At 59.2% G+C, this 20,446-nt stretch overlaps 3 protein-coding genes across 4 annotated transcripts; 2 read left to right on the top strand and 1 right to left on the bottom strand.

Moving 5' to 3' along the window:
- Window positions 1-11,215, top strand: EPHA2 (EPH receptor A2). Its single transcript, XM_053962651.1, is given in 18 exon segments — window positions 1-21; window positions 24-177; window positions 2,826-2,893; window positions 3,396-4,059; window positions 4,704-4,859; window positions 4,955-5,287; window positions 5,403-5,524; window positions 5,860-6,019; window positions 6,163-6,262; window positions 6,380-6,435; window positions 6,517-6,642; window positions 6,725-6,907; window positions 7,480-7,541; window positions 7,650-7,859; window positions 8,049-8,198; window positions 8,420-8,613; window positions 9,661-9,816; window positions 10,569-11,215. Coding segments are annotated over 18 exon segments (3,021 nt in total). The 3' UTR covers window positions 10,675-11,215.
- A 1,597-nt stretch (window positions 11,216-12,812) lies between these two features.
- On the bottom strand, window positions 12,813-18,032 carry CLCNKA (chloride voltage-gated channel Ka). The gene is made up of 20 exons (XM_053963191.1): window positions 17,880-18,032; window positions 17,705-17,783; window positions 17,498-17,626; window positions 17,243-17,371; window positions 17,008-17,147; window positions 16,842-16,919; window positions 16,664-16,742; window positions 16,468-16,593; window positions 16,272-16,356; window positions 16,091-16,192; window positions 15,514-15,598; window positions 15,268-15,429; window positions 15,119-15,188; window positions 14,759-14,869; window positions 14,450-14,663; window positions 14,226-14,359; window positions 13,554-13,645; window positions 13,391-13,474; window positions 13,182-13,268; window positions 12,813-13,047 (listed from the first exon to the last, which is right to left on the bottom strand). Exons 1-20 carry the CDS (start codon window positions 18,030-18,032, stop codon window positions 13,009-13,011), a joined length of 2,178 nt encoding a protein of 725 aa, XP_053819166.1. The 3' UTR covers window positions 12,813-13,008.
- On the top strand, window positions 17,561-19,393 carry HSPB7 (heat shock protein family B (small) member 7). Of its 2 annotated transcripts, none has more exons than XM_053962649.1 (3): window positions 17,561-18,448; window positions 18,529-18,665; window positions 18,891-19,393. In XM_053962649.1, the coding sequence occupies exons 1-3, from the start codon at window positions 18,394-18,396 to the stop codon at window positions 19,074-19,076; spliced, it is 378 nt and encodes a 125-aa protein (XP_053818624.1). In that variant the 5' UTR covers window positions 17,561-18,393; the 3' UTR covers window positions 19,077-19,393. The 2 variants fall into 2 exon arrangements, with proteins under 2 accessions (XP_053818624.1, XP_053818625.1); XM_053962650.1 differs by having other exon boundaries at window positions 17,564-18,448; window positions 18,532-18,665.
- The last annotated feature ends 1,053 nt before the right edge of the window (window positions 19,394-20,446 follow it).

Genomic DNA, 20,446 nt, shown 5'->3' on the forward strand with positions numbered 1-20,446 from the left:
ATGAATGAACAGGAGCGGGCGCGCGGCCCCGCACCCCACACCCCCCGCACTCCCCGCGGGGCCGCCGCTCGTGGGGCGCGCCCGGGACCCCCCAAAACCGCCCCGCCATGGCGGGCAGCCCCCCGGCCCTCACCCTCCTCCTCCTCACCGCCCTCAGCCCCCTGGCCGCCGAGGAAGGTGAGTCCCCCACTTTGTTTTTTTAGGGGGGGAGCACCCCGAAACTCCTTTATTGCGGGCACCTCCAAGGGTGGGGTGGTTTTGGGGTAAATTCGGGTGGCTTGGGGGGAGCTGAGGAGTTTGGGAGCGCTCTGAGGGTAAAGGGTGATGTGGGATTCCGCCTTCCCTCCCCACCAGTTTGGGGTGCGGTGGGGAAGCCGCAGGTGCCGGAGCGCGTTTTTGGGGGGGAAAAGGTTAAAATTAGGGGAAAAGTTGAAATGAGGGCGGAAAAGTTCAAATTAAAAGGGGAAAAGTTAAATTAAGGGGCGAAAGTTAAAGTAAGGAGTTAAAAAAGTTGTATGGGGGTAAAATACAGGGGGGCTAGCTAAAATGGGGGGCCAACTAGAATAGAGGAGAAATTTAAATGGGGAGAAAAAAAGCAAAAATTAGGGGAAACCCAAGAGTTTGGAGCAACTTTTCCCATGCCGAGCGTCCAACTGATGCATCGGAGCCGGGTCCTGCCGGGAGCCCCCAAAAGAGGCTGGCAGAGGGGTGAAGGAGGGGGGGATTAAAAAATAAACCCCCTAAAAAGGGGAAAATCACCTTAAAATGGAGCGTTTCCCTTGGGTGGTGCAGGGTCGGGTAGGATCCGGCCGGAGAGCTGGAAAACAATGTCAGGAAAATCCCAAAAAATTGCTGGGAACAAACAAGCAGCGTCTCGGCCTCCACCTCACAACCCTTCCCCCAGTGGTTTTGGGGCTTAGTTTGGGAGGGTTGGGCAGAAGAAAAGGGGGAAATTCACTTTTTCGTGTATACCTGGAATTTTTTTAGTATTGAGTTTCTATAAACTCTGACGGCTTTAATCCGTCACTTTTCGAGGGTAAGGTGGAAGAATCCAGCCCCAAATGCAAATAAATCAGAGGCTGGGATGGAAAAGACTCCATAAAAACTAAAACGGGGTAAAAAACCCTAAAAGGAGGCTTTTTGGAAGTGCTGGGGGTACAGCAGAGGGGGTGACCCTGTGGCAGCTGTGGGATTTGGGGTGTGTTCCCAAAGTGCTGTTTTCCCGGGAGGGAATGTTGGTATTTAAGATTTTAAAAGTGCGTGGGGGGAAAGGGAAAGTGATGGGATTTGGGGATTTTGGGGGGATTGGTTCCTCTCGGTGAGATCCAGTGGGATTTGGGGTGAGCTGAGGTGGGAGGCGGTTAAAGAGGAGGGAATGGAGCAGGATTGGGACTGGGGTGGGATCAATTTTGGGATTACGGCTGGGGTTCAGATTGAGATTAAAGAGGAGATGAGGATGGAGAGGGGATGGGATTCATTTTGGGATTGAGATTCTCGTTAAGATTGAGATGGAGATGGGATTGGGGTTCACTTTGGGAATGGGATGGGATTCGGATTCAGACAAAGATTGGGATCGGGAGGGGGTTAGGGCAGGGCAGGGGACTGGGACAACGCTGCAGCTGGAATGGGATTGGGACGGGGGTGCCGCTCCGGAGCGCGGGGGTGGCGCTGGGGGTGGTGGGGGCGGCCGTGGCCGGGTGACGAAGGCGACAGAGAATTTGATGATGATGATGATGACGGTGGTGGTGGCGGCGGTGGGTACAGGTGACTCCCGGGACGGGGCTGCGGCCCCGGCGCTGTCCCGGGAGCTCCCGCGGCTGCTGCGCCCCTGGAGCAGCCCCAGCCCCGGGACTGTCCCCAGAGCCAGCCCCGGGGGCACCGGCAGGGAACCCCCGCCCGCTCCGGCCCTGGCTCCGGCAGCTTTCCGCTCTCCGGAGGCTCGCGGGGGGGATTTCCAGCCTCAGGAAAACCGGGATATCCGCCCCAGCATCCTTCCTGACCCCGGGCACGGCGCGGGGGGGACGCTGCAGCCACCCGCGTCCCCCCAAGGCAGATTCTGGGGTTCCCCCCAGGCAGGTTTTGGGGTCCCTCCCAGACTTGATCCTCCCGGGACACGCACGAGCCCGTCCGTGCTCAGCCGTGGGAGCTGGGGGGGCCCATCCGTCCCGAAATTGCCCCGTCCCGCCGGACCCATCTCGCCGCTGAACCCTGGCGTCCGGGCACATTCCTGGGGGGTGATTCACCGGGGGGCCCCGCTCCCTCCTCTTCCTCCTCTTCCTCTTCTTCCTCTCCCGGCGCTGGATCCGGCCGCCGCCCTCGGCGTGCCAGGGCAGGTCCCGCCGGGCCCCGCGGCTTCCCCGCCTCTGGGGGCGGCCCCGGGGGGCTTCGTCCAGCGGAATCTGCCGGGAACGGGGGGATCGGTGGGTCCAGGGGACACCGCTGGGGCCTGGGACTGTTTGGAGGTCCTGGAGACGTCTGTGGGAAGGGGGTGGGTCCATGGGTCTTGAGGACATCCATGGAACCTCCTGGCATCTGTGGGTTCCAGGGATATCTGTGAGTGCCCAGGACATCCAGGGGTCCTGGTGGGCTATCTGGGGATGGACACACAGGTCCCAGGGATATCCGTGGGTGCCCACGGCATCCATGAATTTTGGGGACATCTGTGGGTCCCAGGAGTGTTTGCACATCTGGGGGACGTCCGTGGGTCCTGGGGGACAGGCATCCAAGGGCCAGAGGGGTGTGTTGGTGGCACCTGCAGGTCCCAGGGCCATCCCTGGGTCCTGGTGGCATCTGCTGATGTCCCTGTCCTCTCTCCTCTCCCACAGTGGTGCTGCTGGACTTCGCCAAGGCACACGGGGAGCTGGGCTGGCTCACCCATCCCTACGGAAAAGGGGTGAGCACCCATGGATCCGGGATGGGGAATGGGGACAGCCATGTGGGAGCTCCATGGGGATGGGGACAAGGGCATCTTTGGGGACCTCCACAGGAATGGGGATGAGGACATCCATGGGGATGGAGAATGGGGACCTCCTTGGGAATAGAGACATCCATGGGGACCGGCCGGGGGGCATCCATGGGAATGGGGACAAGAGCATCCACAGGGAGGGACCTCCACAGGAACATCCCACAGTCATGAGGATCTCTATGGGCATGGGGACAGGGACACCCGACACCCATGGGGATGGAGACCTCCACTGGAATTGGGCTGGGGCCCTCCATGGGACCAGGAACATCCATGGGGATGGACATGGGGACATCCTTGGGGTTGGACACCTCTGGGATGTGTCTGGGGACACATGGGGATGTGGACAGGGGGAACGAGATGGGGACGAGCCCATCCCTGGGGACAGTGCCTCAGTTCCCCGCCATAGCCCCGTTTCTGTCTCCGGGGACAGTGGGACCAGCTGCAGAACGTCCTCAACGACTCCCTGATCTACATTTACTCCGTGTGCAACGTCATGGAGGGCGAGCAGGAGAACTGGCTCCGCACCAACTGGATCTACCGCGGCGTGGCCCAGCGCATCTTCATCGAGCTGCAGTTCACCGTGCGTGACTGCAACAGCTTCCCCATGGCCGGCGGCGGCTCCTGCAAGGAGACCTTCAACCTCTACTACGCCGAGTCCGACGTGGATTACGGCACCAACTTCCAGAAGCGGCAGTTCAGGAAGATCGACACCATCGCTCCAGACGAGATCACCGTGCAGGAGGATTTCGCCGCCCGCAACGTGAAGCTCAATGTGGAGGTGCGGTCGGTGGGGCCGCTCCGCAGGAAAGGCTTCTACCTGGCCTTCCAGGACCTGGGCGCCTGCGTGGCGCTGCTCTCCGTGCGCGTCTACTACAAGCGGTGCCCGGCCGTGGTGCGGGGCATGGCGCGGTTCCCGGAGACCGTGGCCGGCGCCGACTCGCAGACCTTGGCCGAGGTGCGGGGCTCGTGCGTGGCCGAGGCGGTGGCCGAGCAGGCGCCGGCCCTGCACTGCAACGCCGACGGCGAGTGGCTCGTGCCCATCGGGGAGTGCCTGTGCCGGGCTGGCTTCCAGAGCCTGGGAGACACCTGCCAAGGTATGGACTGGGCTAAGCTTGAGGGGGTGTCTGAGGATGGGCCAGCTTGGTGCGTGCCTGGGGCGGGGTGGGAGGGAAGAGGATTGGCCCCAAAATTCCCAGTCCTGGATCCTCAGCCTTGAGTGGAGTGTGGAAGGGCTCAGCTGGGAGAAGGGTGGGGCAGTGACTGCAAAAATGAGGTGAAATGCCCTAAAAATTCCCAATTTGGAGTTGGAGAAATGAGGGTTTGGCTCCAAAATTCCCAGCCCTGAATCCTCATCTTTCAGCATCGCCAGTGTAGTAAGAACTCAGACAGGTGAAGGGTGGGCTAGGGGGATCCCAATGAAGTAGCAGCTGCAAAATAAGATTAAATACCCTAAAATTCTCCATTTGAGCTGGAGAAATGAGATGTTGGACCCAAAATTCCCTATCCTGGATCATTCCCCTGCAGCATCACTCACACAGTGAATGCAACAGGGCTCAGCCAGGGGGGGTGGTTTTGGGGGGGCTCCCCAATAATAAAGAAGCAGGAAAATGAGGCAAACTCCCCTGAACTCCTCACTGGGTGCTTGGAGGTGCTTCCCCGCCACCTGCCAGGTGCTGATCCAATGGATGGCGAGCAGGATTTGTGATCTCACGAGTGTCACTCTGTGTGTCCCCCCCAGCTTGTCCCCCTGGCACCTTCAAGGCTGCGGTGTCCTCGGGGGACTGCCAGCCCTGTCCCCCCCACACCCTTCCCGCCCCGGCTGCCGCCGCTGCCTGCCCGTGCGAGGATGGATTTTTCCGGGCCCCTGAGGACCCCCCGGAGCATCCCTGCACCCGTAAGTCACCTCCGGAGGGGAGACATCGCAGTGTCACCTCGCTGAGGTGACACGGCACCGCCCTGTCCCCTTACCCTGCCCTGTGTCCCCCGCAGGTCCCCCCTCGCCCCCCCAGGCTGTCACAGCCCTGGGGTTGGGGGCCGCGGTGCAGTTGCGCTGGGCCCCCCCTGCTGACCCCGGTGGCCGTGAGGACGTCACCTACAGCGTCACCTGTGAGCAGTGCTGGCCTGAGAGCGGCGAGTGCCGGCCCTGCGACGGGGGGGTCCGGTTCTCACAGCCCCCCCGGGGCCTCACGGGGACGGAGGTCACTGTCACCGACCTGGAGCCGCACGTCAACTACACCTTCACCGTGGAGGCGCGCAACGGGGTGTCCCCCTCCAGCCACCAGCGCAGCGTGGCCAGCGCCACCATCAGCGTCAACCAGACAGGTGAGGGGACACTGGCAGCTCCCACACCTTCCCTCCTTAGTGGGGACACATCTGTGGTGTCCCTGTCCCCCGTGGAAACGCCTCAGTGACGTCCCTTTGTGTCCCCACGGCAGAGCCCCCCGGGTGACATCGGTGAGCCTAGATGGACGGACGGCCACCAGCCTGGTCCTGTCCTGGACGGTGCCACTGCGGCAGCAGAGTCGGGTCTGGAAGTACGAGGTCACTTACAGCAAGAAGGTGACACAGCCTGACACCCTCAAACCCACCCCTCCATCCGTGTCACCTCCATCCGTGTCACCTCCATCCTTGTCCCCAGCTGTGTCACCTCTGTCAGTGCAATCTCCATCCACATCATCCCTCCATCCTTGCCCTGACCCACATCAGCCCCCTCATCCATGCCACCTCCATCCTTGTCACCTCCCCATCCCTGCTCCATCCCTGTCACCTCCCCATCCACGTCACCTCTATCCCTGCCCCATCCATGTCACATCCCCCACATCACCTCCATCTTTGCCCCACCCTTGCCACTGCTCCCTGCGTGTCACCCTAACGTCACCCTGCTGTGTCCCCAGGTGGATGAGAACAGCTACTCGGTGCTGCGCTGCGAGGGCACCTCTGTCACCCTGCCCAAACTGTCCCCAGGCACCGCCTACGTGGTTCGGGTCCAGGCTCTCACCGCCGACGGCCACGGGGCCTTCAGCCCCCAGCACGAGTTCGAGACCCTGCCTGAGGGTGAGGAGAGGCTGAGGGTGTCGGGAGTGCGGGGTGGGGGCTCCAGGGGGTGTCAGGAGTGCGGGGTGGGGGCTCCAGGGGATGTCAGAAGTGCAGGGTGGGGGCTCCAGGGGGTGCAGGGCTCACCTGGGCGGTCCCCGCAGGTTCCGAGGCCATGGCATCGACCACCGTCATCGCTGGCAGCATCGCTGGTGTCGTCTTCGTCGTCCTCCTCTTGGTCATTCTCCTCTATGTCCTCCGGCGGTAAGGGGACAAACCCCCCACCCCCCAAGACCCCCAGAAAACCCCAAAATGTTGTTGTCCCACCACCAAATATGGGTGACGGATGATCTTCTGGGACTAAATGCTCCTTTTCTGCAGGAGGAGGAGGTCACAGCCACGCCAATCCGCCGAAGACGTCTACTTCTCCAAGTCAGGTGAACCATGGGACAGTGGGGACAACAGGGATGGGCAGGGGGGTGTGACACGGGTGCTGACCCCCTCCTTGACACCCTCAGACCAGCTGAAGCCCCTCAAGACCTACGTTGACCCCCACACTTACGAAGACCCCAACCAAGCCATGCTCAAGTTCACCACCGAGATCCCTCCATCCTTCATCACCCGCCAGAAGGTCATCGGTGCCGGTGCGTGGCGTTGTCCCCCCAGAGACACCCCGAAATCGGGGTGGGACAGGGGGGCTAAGGGTGCCCACGTTTTTCGGAGCAGGTGAATTTGGGGAGGTGTACAAGGGCACCCTGAAGCGCGGCCGGAAGGAGGTGCCGGTGGCCATCAAGACGTTGAAGGTGGGGTACACGGAGAAGCAGCGCGTGGACTTCCTGAGCGAGGCCACCATCATGGGACAGTTCTGCCACCACAACATCATCCGCCTCGAGGGTGTCGTCTCCAAGTGTGAGTGGCCTCTATGTCCTGTCCGTCCCCCCCAAAAAAAACCACTCCAATTTCCCAGCAAAACACCCCCAAAAAAGTGATACAAAAACAGGGTGTTTCTATAGAGCAACAGCGCAAAGGGGAATTTGGGGGATGAGGTTGGGGATTTTTTTGGGGAGGGAATTCAGGTTTATTTGGAAGGTTTTACAGGGAGGTTAGGGGATTTTTGGAGGAGTTGGGGGAGTTATTTTGGGGTTTTGGCTGTTGTGCTTTATTGGAGTCTGTAAGGGGCTCAAAACTTTTTTGTTGTTCTGAGAATGTTTAATAGAGGTGATTTTGGGGGAGTCAGGGGTCTGGGGTTTTTGGGGGAATTGGGATGGTTTGGGTTTTTGGGGGTGGTTGGGGTTTTTTGCAATTTGTGACGGGTTTGGGGTGTTGGGTTTTTTTTTGAGGGGCATTGGGCATTTGGGGATTTAAGAATTTTGGGAGGGCTTGTGGGAGGTTTAGAGATTTTAGGGGGGTCACTTTTTTGGGGGGATTGGAGGGATATTTTTTTGTATTTTTACCTATTTTGGGGGCTTTCTTTTGTACAGACAAGCCCTTCATGATCATCACGGAGTACATGGAGAATGGGGCACTGGATAAATTCCTGAGGGTAGGTGACACGTGGTGGGAACAACCACGAGGTGGTGGAACGTCCAACACCCACCAGAGGAGGTGAGACAACAGGTGGATTCCAGGCTGGATTCTCCTCTTTTCCCAGGAAAAAGAGGGTGAATTTGGCGTCATCCAGCTGGTGGGGATGTTGAGGGGCATTGCTGCCGGCATGAAGTACTTGGCCAACATGAATTACGTCCATCGGGACCTGGCTGCCAGGAACATCCTGGTGAACAGCAACCTGGTGTGCAAAGTGTCCGATTTCGGGCTCTCAAGGGTGCTGGAAGATGACCCTGAAGCCACCTACACCACCAGCGTGAGTGTCACTGCGGCGGGGCGGTGGCCAGGGAGGGGTGGCTGCTTGGCCATGGAAGGGTGGCTGGCCGAGGTGAGGGCATGGTTGGTTTTGTTGGGGTGATTGTCCATCACGGTGGCCATGTTGGGGTGGTTGAACAAGGTGAGGTGGATTTTTGGGGGTGCAGGGTTGACCCCAATGTTGCTGTAGGGCGGGAAGATCCCAATCCGTTGGACAGCACCCGAAGCCATCTCCTACCGCAAGTTCACCTCTGCCAGCGACGTCTGGAGCTACGGCATCGTCATGTGGGAGGTGATGTCCTACGGCGAGCGGCCCTACTGGGAGCTCTCCAACCACGAGGTGAGTGCCCACCCTCCACCATCACCAGTGTTTTGGGAGACATTCCAGGCCAGGTGGGACAAGGCTGGGATCAACCTGGGACAGCAGAAGGTGTCCCTGCCCAGGGCAGGGGCTGCAATGAGATGAGCTTTAAAGTCCTTTAACCCAAACCATTATGGGATTCTGTGAATGAACACCTTTTCTGGGGGGACCATCCCTGACCCTTCTCCTCCTCCTCACAGGTGATGAAGGCCATCAACGAGGGCTTCCGCCTCCCGGCGCCGCTGGACTGTCCCTCGGCCATCTACCAGCTGATGATGCAGTGCTGGCAGCAGGAGCGCTGCCGGCGCCCCAAATTCACCGACATCGTCAGCATCCTCGACAAACTCATCCGCGCCCCCGAGTCCCTCAAGGCACTGGCAGATTTCGACCCTCGGTGAGTGCGGGGAGCGCCAGGATGGGGTGGGGGGCAAGAAGAGGGAAGGGGGCAGTTGCCCAGAGCAGCTGTGGCTGCCCCTGGATCCCTGGCAGTGTCCAAGGCCAGGTTGGACAGGGCTTGGAACAGCCTGGGATAGTGGAAGGTTCCCTGCCCATGGCAGGGGTGGGATGGGATGAGCTTTAAGGTCCCTTCCAACCAAACCAGCCTGGCATTCTCTGATTCTTGCACATCTTTGCGTCTTCTGTCATTTTTTTGCATAATTTTGTTTTCATCTTTGCATTTTGCACTCTCATGTTGGATTTTGCATCTCTGCACTCCCACATTGCTTCTGACATCTCCATTTCTGCATCATTTTTTGATATTTCCCCATTTTCACGTTTCCACTTTTTGCAGTGTTTCATTTTCTGCATCATAATTCCATTATCTCATTTTTGCATTTATTTTTTGGCATCTTCCCATTTCTGCATTGTTTTTCCATCCTTCCATTTTCATATAATTTTTTGCATCCTTCCATTTCTGCATCATTGTTTTAACCTTCCACTTCCATATCATTTTTTGCATAATTTCATTTCAACACTATTTTTGCATCCTTCCAGTTTTCTGCATTATTTTTTTCACCTTTCCATTTCCGCAGAATTTCTCATCTTTCCATTTTCAAGTTATTTTTTGCATCTTTTCAACCCTGTGTTATTTTTCCATCCTTCCATTTTCACATCTCTATTTGCCTCCCTTTCATTCCTGCACCATTTTTGCACCTTTCCATTCCTGCATCATTTTTTGCATTGTTTCATTTCTGCAATATTTTTGTGTCCTCGCCTTTCTGCATTGTTTTTTGCAGCCTCCCATGTTCACAGTTTTTTGCACCTTCCATTGTCACATAAATTTTTTATACCCCTCCATTCCTGCATCATTTTTTGCATCGTTTCCTCATTTTTACGCCTTTCTGGGTTTTTTTTACGCCCGTCGCTTTTCCAGCCTTGCATTTCTGCACCACTTTTTTTGCATCTTTCTAATTTTTGCATCATTTTTCTGCCCTCTCTGCAGGGTGTCCATCCGGCTGCCCAGCACCAGCGGCTCCGAGGGCGTCCCGTTCCGCTCGGTCCCGGAGTGGCTGGAGTCCATCCGCATGCCCCAGTACACCGAGACCTTCATGGCCTCGGGCTACAGCACCATCGAGAAGGTCCTGCAGATGACCAGCGAGTGAGTCCCTGTCCCCCTGCTGTCCCCTTGATATTCCCAGACTGTCCCCACTCCACTCCCCTGCTGTCCCTAGGATGTGTCCCCACACTGTCCCCAGCCCTCCCCTCCAACTCCCGAGGGTCAGGGATGTGCTGGGAACGGAAACCGCTTCTGTGGCCTTGGTGGCCTGAGGGACGGGATAAAATTAGATGTTCCTTGGCTGGAGAGGCCGGGATGAGCTGTATCCGTCCATCTGTCCCTTGGGATGAGCCGTGTCCATCCATCCATCCATCCCTTGGGATGGGCCATGTCAGTCTGTGCATCCCCTGGGATGAGCTGTGTCCGTCCATCCATCCATCCCACCCCCAGGATGAGCCATGTCCATCCATCCCTCGGGATGAGCCATATCCACCCATCCCTTGGGGTTAGCTATGTCCATCCATCCATCCATCCATCCATCCCTCAGGATGAGCTGTATCCATCCATCCATCCATCCATCCATCCATCCATCCATCCATCCATCCCTCAGGATGATCCATGTCCATCCATCCATCCTTTGAGATGAGCCGTGTCCACCCCCCATCCATCCCCACCCCCAGGACGCTGCTCCTGGGTCCCCCCAAGCCCGGGGTGTGGCCGTGGCTGGCTCCACCCCCCCCAGCCCCGTTCCCCCACTCCTGACTCCGTGTTCCCCTGTTCCCATTTCCAGCTCCAGCCCCCCCAGCCCCGTTCCCCCACTCCTGACTCCGTGTTCCCCTGTTCCCGTTTCCCAGGGACATCAAGCGGATCGGGGTGCGGCTGCCGGGCCACCAGAAGCGCATCGCCTACAGCCTGCTGGGGCTGCAGGAGCAGGCGGGGGCTGGGGGGGCCCCGGGGTGACCCCAAACCCCCAGAACGCCACGTGAACCCCCCCCTCCTCCCCGAGGGGTTTATTTATTATTTCTGTAATTATTAAGGGTTTTTTTATAGTGTTATTGATATTGTCCCCGCGCCTGGGGATGAAACGGGTGCTACCCCTTCCCTCCCCCCTAAAAAATGGAATTTCAAGCTTGTTTGGAACTGGGGGAGGGATTTTTCTTATTATTTTTCCCCCACATTTCAAGAAAAAAAGGGCTCAGTCCCAAAACTGATTTATTTTTGCTTTTTTTCTCCCTATTTATTCCTCTCCCACCGGGTTTTTGGGTGGTTTTTTTTCCTCTTTAACGCTGATCTGCCAGTGTTGCCTTGTATTTTTTAACCTAATTTATTCTATTTTTGTATATTTATTGTGAGAAATTAAAGGTCGTGTCAGGTTTGGGAGAGAAAAAAAGGGGGAAATAAAAAAAAACACAGCTCAGATATTTTCCCCCCTTTTTTCATGGATTTATGGGGATTTTTGTGGGGTTTTGAATAAAAATATGTGCTTTTTGGTTTTCTAGAATATTGTGTTTTCCCACTGGTTCACAGAGATTGAGGGAATTTGGGGGGCAAAGAGAGGGGGTTTCCCCTAGATTTTAAGGGTTTTATGGGCATTTAGAGGATTGTAAGAGGGTTTTAAAGGGTTTTTTTAAGGTGTTTTAAAGGTTTGGGGGGACATTAACGGGGAGTTAAGGAGGTTTAAAGTTTTGGGGGTTTTAGGAATTTTAAGGTTTTTTTAAGGAGTTATCAGGGTTTGTAAGGGGGGTTAGGGGCTTTAAAGGGATTTTAAGTTATTTTTTAGGGAGGCTTAATGTTTTTTAAGGGTTTTATTTAGGGATTTTTAGGGGGGGTTAAGGGGATTTTAAAAGTGAGGGGGTTTAGGTGTTTAATGGGGGTTTAAATGGGTTAAAGAGGATTTTTAAGGGGGTTTAAATGAGTTAAAGAGTGCTTTTAACAGGTTTACAGTTTTTTAGGGGGTTATCAGGGATTTTAAGGGGTTTCGCACGGCTCCGGGAGCGTTTCCCATCCAGGGCCCCTTTCCCCGGCAAAACCCAGGAGGAATTTGGCCTTTTCATCCCCCGCCGCTCCCCCGAAGCCAAAGCCCGGCCGCGCCGGCTGCCCGGAGCCTGCAAATGACTGGGTAGGAAAACGCCGGAAAAAGGGCTTTGACATTTTTTCTTCTGCCCCAAACCATAATAAGGGACGGGTGGGAGCTGAGGGCGGGCCAACAGCGTGCTGCGAAAGCCGCGGGTTTGGGGGACTTTCACCCCGTTTCGGGCATTTGGGCCTGTGGGTGTCACGAGTTCTCGGGCTCAGCCCCGGCGCCGGCCTCGATCGCGGCTCAAAGTCCAGCGGCGCCCGGGAGGGGCCGGATCGGGGGGGACACCCCGGGCTGGGCCCTGCAGCCCCCGGTCGCCTGTGTGCCAGGGCGGGGCCGGGCAAGGAGCCCACGGGCTGGGGAAACTGAGGCACGGCGACAGCGGGGCTTTTGGGGTGACGGGGGAAACTGAGGCACGGAGACAGCGGGGCTTTTGGGGTGACGGGCAAGGCTGGGAGCGCTGCCCGCTGACCACCCCCCCCCCCCCGGGCGATCGGGGGTGCTGCGGACCCTTCCCCTGCTCCCCTCGCTCGTCCCGTGGGTGCCGCAGCCCAGCCCCGCTCCCAGCGCCCAGCCCGGAGCCCAGCCCAGCTCCTGCCCCACTTTCGGGGTGTCTCCCTGGCGCTGACCCCACTTCACCCGTCCTGCGCCGGGCCCGGGCATGCCCGCCCTGCCCAACCTGCCCCGCCGCACCTCATTAATCCCCCAGGCTTAATTACGGCTTCGTTAGCGCCCGATGCGCCACCCAAACCCGCTGCGCCCCAGTCCGGGGGGCACCAAAAGGCTGGGGGGACTCGGCCCCCCATTCCCCCCGGATTTCGGGGTCACTAAACACCCACCCCCTGATTAATTGCAGTAATGAAAATGAAGATAATTATGTGCTGGTAATTTTAGGAGGAGGGCACAGGGGGGCTGTCGCAGAGACTGGGGCACTTCAGTGCATGTCCTGGGCAGTTTCGGGGTGATCTGGGCGGTTTTAAGCATTGTTGTTGGGTTTGGGAGGGGGTGACCCCCCCTGAAAGAAACCGGCGGGGCTGGAGAAAAAGGAGGTGGTGGGGAGGAAGCACTGATGGGTCGATGTGTTTAATGCATAACACGCTCTGCAGGAGAACTGGCGCCCCCAGCCCAGACCCCCCACACCAGCTGGGGGATCAGGACTCCCCCTCTTTTCCTGGGGGACGTCAGTGGGGAGGGTCCCCTGTGGTCCCAAAGTGTCATCACTTGGGGTTGGCGAGGTCCTCGATGGCTCTCCGCAGCTGGAAGGAAACAGAGGGGGTGGGACAGGGGCTCTCCCCCCACTTTCCCTTCTCCTTTTCCCCCCTTCTCCCCCCATTGCCCCCCTTTTCTCTTCCCTTTTCCAACCCCATTCGCCCCTTTTCCCCCTTTTCACCTCTGCCCTGCTCACAGCTCCCACCAGCTCCCCGGAGCGGGTGACAAAGACTCGCTGCAGCTTCAGCAGCTGGAAGAGGTGATAGGCCTGGGAAAGGCACAACAAGGACACGTGGGGACAAAGCCACCTTCGCCGTGTCCCCTCAGTGTGACACAGACCGGGGGAGGCTCCCAGGACCGGGGGAGGCTCCCAGTTCCAGCCCCTCAAACCTGGTGCAGGGAGGTCCACGGGGAGAACTGGAGCATGATGGGCTCAATGGTGCAGTCGTCCCCAAGTGTCCCCATGGTGGCCAGCTTATGGAAGGTGTCATGTTAATCTTGGGGTGGAAAAGCAGCTTTTTGGGTGTGGTAGGGTGTCCCCCACCCTGTTTACCTTCTCCCCTTGGGGGGCCTGAGGGTGCTCGTGGCTCTGGAGGAAGGTGACCAGCTGGGACCTGCTGACGGTGCCCACCAGAGTGGGGGACCCTGGAGAGGGGACAGTAAGGGGACAATGTGGGAGTACCACGGGGACACCAAGGGAACAGTATGGGAATAACAGGGAGAGGTACTGGGGACACCAAGGGGACATCCCAGGGGGACAGCAGGGTGATGGTAGGGGACAGTATGGGAATATCGAGGGGACACCCCATAGGGACACCATGGAGACAGAATGGGAATATTGAGGGAACAGCATGGGGACACCAAAGGGGATGGGGACAGCATTGACACAGTACAGGGACACCATGGGGATGGCATGGGGACACCGTGGGGACAGTATGGGAATACTGAGGTGGCACCATGGCAATATTGAGGGCACAATGTGTGGGCATCAATGGAAACAGGACAGCCTGGGAATAACAAAGGACACCGTAAGAGCTGTATGGGGACACTGCAGGAACACCCCACAGGGACAGCGTGGGCAAGGCATGGAGATAGCGTGGGAATATCAGGTGGGCACTGGGGGGACACCATAGGGACAGCATGAGGAGACACAGAAGGGCCATCACAGGGCCAGGGACTGGCAACCCCCCATGGTGACAGTGACCCCCCAGGTCCCACATCCCACCTGTGCTCTCCACCACGGGGTACTCGGCATCGGCAGAGGCGTCCAAGGCCACCAGCACCTCCTGGAAACCGTCCCCCTTGGCCAAGGCCACCACCTGGCGCTCCATGAACTCCTCCACCACCACTCGGTAGGAGCTGGCGAGCACAAAACCACAAAACCCCCCAGATTTCCATAGTTTCCTGGAGAATGCCCCGAAAACGTGGGGTTTTGGGGCGGGGGCTTACGCGATGTGCCGGCTGCGGATGGGGGGCAGGTAGGGCAGCTTCTTGACGATGATGCCGGCGTCGTAGAAGGACGGTTGGTTCTTCTGGCTGATGGCGTTGGCCACCAGCACGGCCAGCACGGTGGGCAGGAGGTGGCCCAAGTGCCCGGTGGCCTCGCACACCAGCAGGGCCGTGGACACCGCGTGGGTCACCGAGCCCGCGAACGCGGCTGCGCCTGGCAGAGAAGGGGGGGTCAGGGGCTGGGGGTGGGTGTCCCCCACCCATGGGTGTCCCCCTGCCCGTGGGGGTGTCCCCCACCCCCAGACTCACCTGCCAGGGCGTAGCCAGCAGGAAGAATGGGCCGTGGGGGTCCATCTGGATGGAGCCCCTGTGGGAAGAGCAGGGCCACCACCTCCCCCATCAGGCGCCCGATGGCTGCTCCTGAAATTGGGGGAGAAGGGAAGGTGGGCAGATCCCAGAAGCCCCCCCCAAAAATGGTGGAGGTAGGGGTGACCACCCTCCTGCAGCCATCCCGGAGCCAGATACCTCCCCTGTACCCCCCAGACTGGATGTACCCCCCCTCCAGGGCTGGATACACCCCCAGTGTCCCACTCCAAGGGCTGAATGAGCCCCCTGAACCCCTCCCCCAGCCTTGCTGTCCCTCCCATGTCCCCCCAGCCCCCAACTCACCATAGATGAAGATGGGCATGAAGTACCCGGCTGGCAGGGGCAGGGTGGTGGCCAGGATCAACATCCAGAACTGGGGGGGCACAGGGGGGGTCACCCCATGGGGACACCGTGTTGGGGGTCACACCCAGAGATTGGGGGGCCATGGTTACCTTCATGAGCAGGAAGAAGGTCAAGGTGCCGTAGATGGTGGCAGAGGGATGGTCCCACTCCTGCCAGAGCCCCCCAGGCTTGGCCACCCCCGAGGTGTTGGCAGCCAGTGAGCCCCACGTGCGGTTGTCAAAGAGGGAGATGAGATGTTCCTTCATGGTGAGCTGGACAGATGGACAAATGGACACCCTGACCCCCTGCTGCGAGGTTTTGGGGTCCCCCAGGCAGCCCCATGTGTCCCCACTCACCCTGGAGGCCATGAACTGCCCCAGCCCGGGCGGGAAGGTGACGGAGGCGAGGAGCAGCACCGCCAGCACCGTGTACACGGGTTTGCTGCAGGGGGACACGGGGGCTGGGCAAGTGGGGATGGATGGACGGACAGGGGGACCCAGGGACACCCGGGGTGGATGGGCAGTGTGCATGGGGGGACATTGGAGCACCCAGGGTCAGTGGAGGGACATGTGGATGCACAAGGTGGACACATCCATGCACCCAGGGTGGATGGGGTGGGGTGAGCAGGGTGCATGGGGGGCATATGGGGACACTCGGGGTGCAGGGAGGGGACACAGGGACACTCGGGGTGCATGTGGAGGGCGTATGGAGTGGATGTATGGATGGCCAGAGTGCACAGGGTGGACATACAGACACTGAGAGTGGGTGGGCAGGGTGCGGGGGGGGACACAGGGACACCCAGGGGGGACAGGGGAGGACAAAAGGACACCCATGGGAAAGACACAGGGACACGCAGAGCCTGCATGGCACGGACACACGAACACAGAGGGTGCAGGGTGCAGACAGACAGATGGACAAATGCCCAGTACAGACTCGGTGGCCAAGAGCTTGGCTGTCAACCAGTTCCTCTTGACAGCCACCATCATCCAGCGCTGGCAGAAGAGATAAGCACAGGCCACGATCCCACAGATGGTCCTGTGAGGAGAGGGCAGGTAGGGAACAGGCAGGGCACAGGCAGAGCACAGACAGCACCCCAAAACCAGACCCTCCATACCCCAGAATTAGAAAAAAGAAGGTCTCCAGGAGGTCGAAGGGAAAATCAATCTTGAGGTCACTTTTAAAAACAGCAGCGATGGTTTCTGGGAGGGGGGATAGGAATGAGGGTGTGGGTTTGGTGGTGAGCACCCCAAAAATGTCACAGGGGGAGGGTAGAGGGGGAGAGGGGGCACATCCTGCCCGCCCTGCCTTGCCTTGCTCGCTGTTGAACACGGCCAGGAGCCGAAACATGAAGGCGCCGCAGGTGGCAGCGAAGAAGCCGCGCCAGTAATCCCGCACGGCGAAGTGGGGGGACATCACCTCGATGCTGAAAAGCACCCCTGGAAAAACGGGGGAAGGGATCAGGGCGAGGTTTGGGGGTGCCCAGGGTGGGATTAGGGGGGTCCTCACCACTGATGGGTGCCCCGAAGACTGTGGCCACCCCGACAGCTTGAGCTGCCACCAGCATCTCGTGCTGCTTGAACTTGTTCTGTAAGGTGGGGGGGGGGGAGGGGGTTAGGCACGACCCCAACTTTTTGGGGGTAAAATCAAATCCGTCCATTCATTTTTTGAGCGGTGGCACCCCCACCTCGTATTCCCTCGTGACCGTGGTCCTCATCTTCCCCAGATAGGCTGCGGCCATGGCGGAGAGGTGGACATAGGGACCCTGGGGGGACACAGTGCTGAGCGGCCCCCCCACCCCGGCACCAGCTGAAACCGCCGGGGATTTTGGGGTTCAGAAGGGGATCCCTCACCACTTTCCCAAGGAAAACGGTGCTGCCGCACGTCAGGGTGCAGGTCAGCCCCACCACCTTGGCTCCGAAGTTCTGGATGGCCAGGTAGTCCTCCAGCACCACGCCCATCAGGATGGTCTTCAGCTCCGGGATGCCGGAGCCTGGAGCAGGGGGAGGGGCAGGATCCAAATTTTAGGGGTCCCCCATTACCGAGGGGGCATTTTAGGGAGCAGGGAGGTCGGGGTAGCTGGCTCACCTCCAGCGTGCGGGGTGATGCTCTGGGAGAAGCCGGTGGAGAAGGCGGCCATTGCCGTGGGGAACAGGGTCCACGAGAGGTACTTGAGCACCCCGATGTCCCCGATCTCTCGGTACAGCCACGTGTGGGCTGGAGAAGAGGTGTCAGGAGGGGAATGCACCCCCCAGCACCCCCTTTTGCACCCCGAAAGACCCCCCTGTATACTCGGTGAACCACCAAACGCCGATGGAGCCCCCCGGGGCGCCCCTCGTTTACCCGCGTGGAGCCTGGTGGTGATGATGTCCATGGTGAAGCTGATGGTGGCCATGAGCACCCCCAGGATGAAGAGGAAGTACCAATCCTCCCCGACGCGGAACAGCTGCCGCCTCACCCACTCCAAGCACCCTGCGAGGGGGGAAACAGGGTGCTGACCCCCCAAAACCCCAGCCCCCAGAATCCCCCTTTTTGGGTGGGGGGTCTCACCTCGGACCCTTTTCCGGGCAGCGGGGCAGGGTCTCCAGCTGTGCTCCGACACCAGCACCCTCTCCTCCTCCTCCTCCTCCTCTTCCTTCTCCCCCCGCAGCCCCCCGGGGACGGGGCGCTCCATCCCGGGGACGTTTTAGGGGACCGCACCCCCTTTTTTGTAGCACCCCCTGACCCGTCCTCCCGCCTCGGCCTCCGCTGCCCGACTGAGTTTGCAAACGAGCTCATTAAAAACGACCTTGACGAATCCGACGGACCCGCTCGGGCCGGAGCGAGCCGGGTTTCCTCCCCCCTCCGCCACCCTCCAGCTGCCAGTCCCAACGTACATCCCGCGGCGGGGACGATTTAATAAGTATTTTAATTAATTATCATGATTATTCCTTAATAATAGGCATCGCATTCCATGGCGTTGAGCTGGGGGGGGGGAACGGAGAGGGGAAAAATTTCCACCGTCTCCGGCGCAAGACCTAAATTTAGCCGGTTTTACGAGAGGTCTGGCAGGCGGCCGGGAGCCTTAACGAGGCTTTAAAAAGCTCGTCAAGTCGAAATATCCCGAAATAACCGATCCGGCGTCGCCTTCGCCGGGAGGAGAACGAGGAAGGGGGTTCCGCTCTTCCCCCCGGCGGGAGCTGGGGCTCGCAGGTGGGGGCAAGCGGTGGGTGAAGGGGAGATCCTCTCCCACCCGCACCATGGAGCTTTTCGGGAGCTTTGTCCGGCCCCACGGGGAGACCTTGGGGTTCCCAGGTGAGTTTGGGGCGCACCCGGGAGGTATTTGGGGGGGATCCTCGGCAAGGCGTGGCTGTGACCCCCCAAACGCTGCCCAGCAGCTCGCCCCGGTAACACGGGCGTGGTGAAGACCCTGGGGAACACCTATCAGTTCACGGTGGACGTCAGCGACTTCGCGCCCGAGGACATCATCGTCACCACCTCCAACAACCAGATCGAGGTGCACGCTGAGAAGGTGGGTGCTCCCCCCCTTCCCTGCTCACCCCCAAAGCGAGGGACCCCAAAATCCTCACCGGCTGTGCGGGGACCACCCAGCTCCCACTCAATTCCCAAACAGCTGTGGCCACAACCCCAGTGGGGTTTAATTCACCATTAATGAATGGTGACCGCAGGGAATAATGAGTCCCCATTCCACTTGCACCCCAAAATCGCCTCTTTTCACACAGTTTTTTTCTCCCAGTTGGCCACGGATGGCACCGTCATGAACACCTTCACCCACAAGTGCCAGCTGCCCGAAGATGTGGACCCCACGTCAGTGTCGTCCTCGCTGGGGGACAACGGGATGTTGACCATCCGGGCTCAGCGCCGGCCGGCCAAGCACTCCGAGCACGTCCAGCAAACCTTCCGGACTGAGATCAAGATCTGAGGGGTCGGGGGGCTCCTTTCCCCCCTCTCCTTTCCCTCCCTCGCTAATTAAATGGGTGATTTGGGAAGGAGGCGGGATGTGGGGTAGGGAATGGGAAGGCTCCCTCCAGAGTGGGGTCAGACCTGTGCTGAACGCATCCCGTCACCCACCGGAGCAACTCCGGAGGGGAGTCCCAGCTCCGGTGATTTTTAGCTGGCGCGTGTTGAGGGGAGAGATCCAGCGTGCCAGGAGTCCTGCTGGGAGCCAGGTTCCCTTCCCAACCCTCCGCCAGAGCTTGTCTTTGTATATAGAGCTTGGGATAAATTATTGAGAACGTCTGACTGCCGCCTTCTCCATTTTTTTACGTTTCCCTGATGCTTTACCCTCAAAAAGGTGTGTGGGTTCACACCGGGGGGGTGCCTCGGTAAGGGATATTCCACCATCCCGACAAAAACCCGCACCAGGAGCCGCTCGGGCGCCCGCTGCCCTGTTTATTTCCAGCCCGGGGTGACTCATTTCTTCCCCGAAGCTCTATTTCGGAGCCATTCCCTCAGCTGCCCGGCTGCCGACCCACCTGGAAGGGTACCAAGCCCTCCTCCTCCCCTCGCCCACCCTCGCCCACCACCCTGGGGATGCCCCAAGGCCGGCACGAGCCGGGATGACGGCCCCGAACCCAAGGGCTATTTTTTGGGGGAGGAAGGGCCCGGCTATGCGTCCCCTGTGTGTACCCACAACAGCGAGGCAGCAGCGCCTGTTTCTGGCTGCCCAGCCCGGCTCGTGTTGCTGCTCCGCCCGGGCAGCCCCGGCCACTCGTGACTGCCATCAGCACCCTGGCAGCGGCCCAGGCACGGCCGCTCCGGCCGGCGCTCGGGGCAGTCCCCCTGCGGGAAAAAGGGTTAAAAGCGATGGCTGAGGTTGGGAAGGCTCGGGGAGCTCGGAGGGGCAGCGGCCGTCGGGCCCCGGCCGTGGGACCGTCTGTCCCCATGTCCCCAAAGCCACCCCGGCACGCAGCGCCGGTCACTGGTTGCCATCTAGTGGCCCTGGCCCAGGGAGGTGCGGAGAAAGGAGGAGGGAAATGGGGGAAAACCGCTCTATTTCTGCCCCCATCGCTTTGGGACAGGGGAGATGTGCAGAGGGCGAAGGGCCAGCTCAGCCCGGCCCCAAACACACCCCAGAGCAGCTCGTTCGTGGCAGGAAAGCTGGGGGGAAAACACAGGTTTTTGAGACGTGTTAAACTCTTTATCAGCGGTCTGGACAAGGGGATCGAGGGTACTCTTGTAGCCAATACAAAACTTTTTCACTTAGTTATACATTGTCAGCAAACAAATAAATTAATGTTCATTGGTTCTAAGTCACATAATTCTCCTCATTAATTAGCATACTGTCCTCTA

The sequence above is a fragment of the Vidua chalybeata genome, chromosome 22, assembly GCF_026979565.1.
Source record: "Vidua chalybeata isolate OUT-0048 chromosome 22, bVidCha1 merged haplotype, whole genome shotgun sequence".
NCBI lineage: Eukaryota > Metazoa > Chordata > Aves > Passeriformes > Viduidae > Vidua > Vidua chalybeata.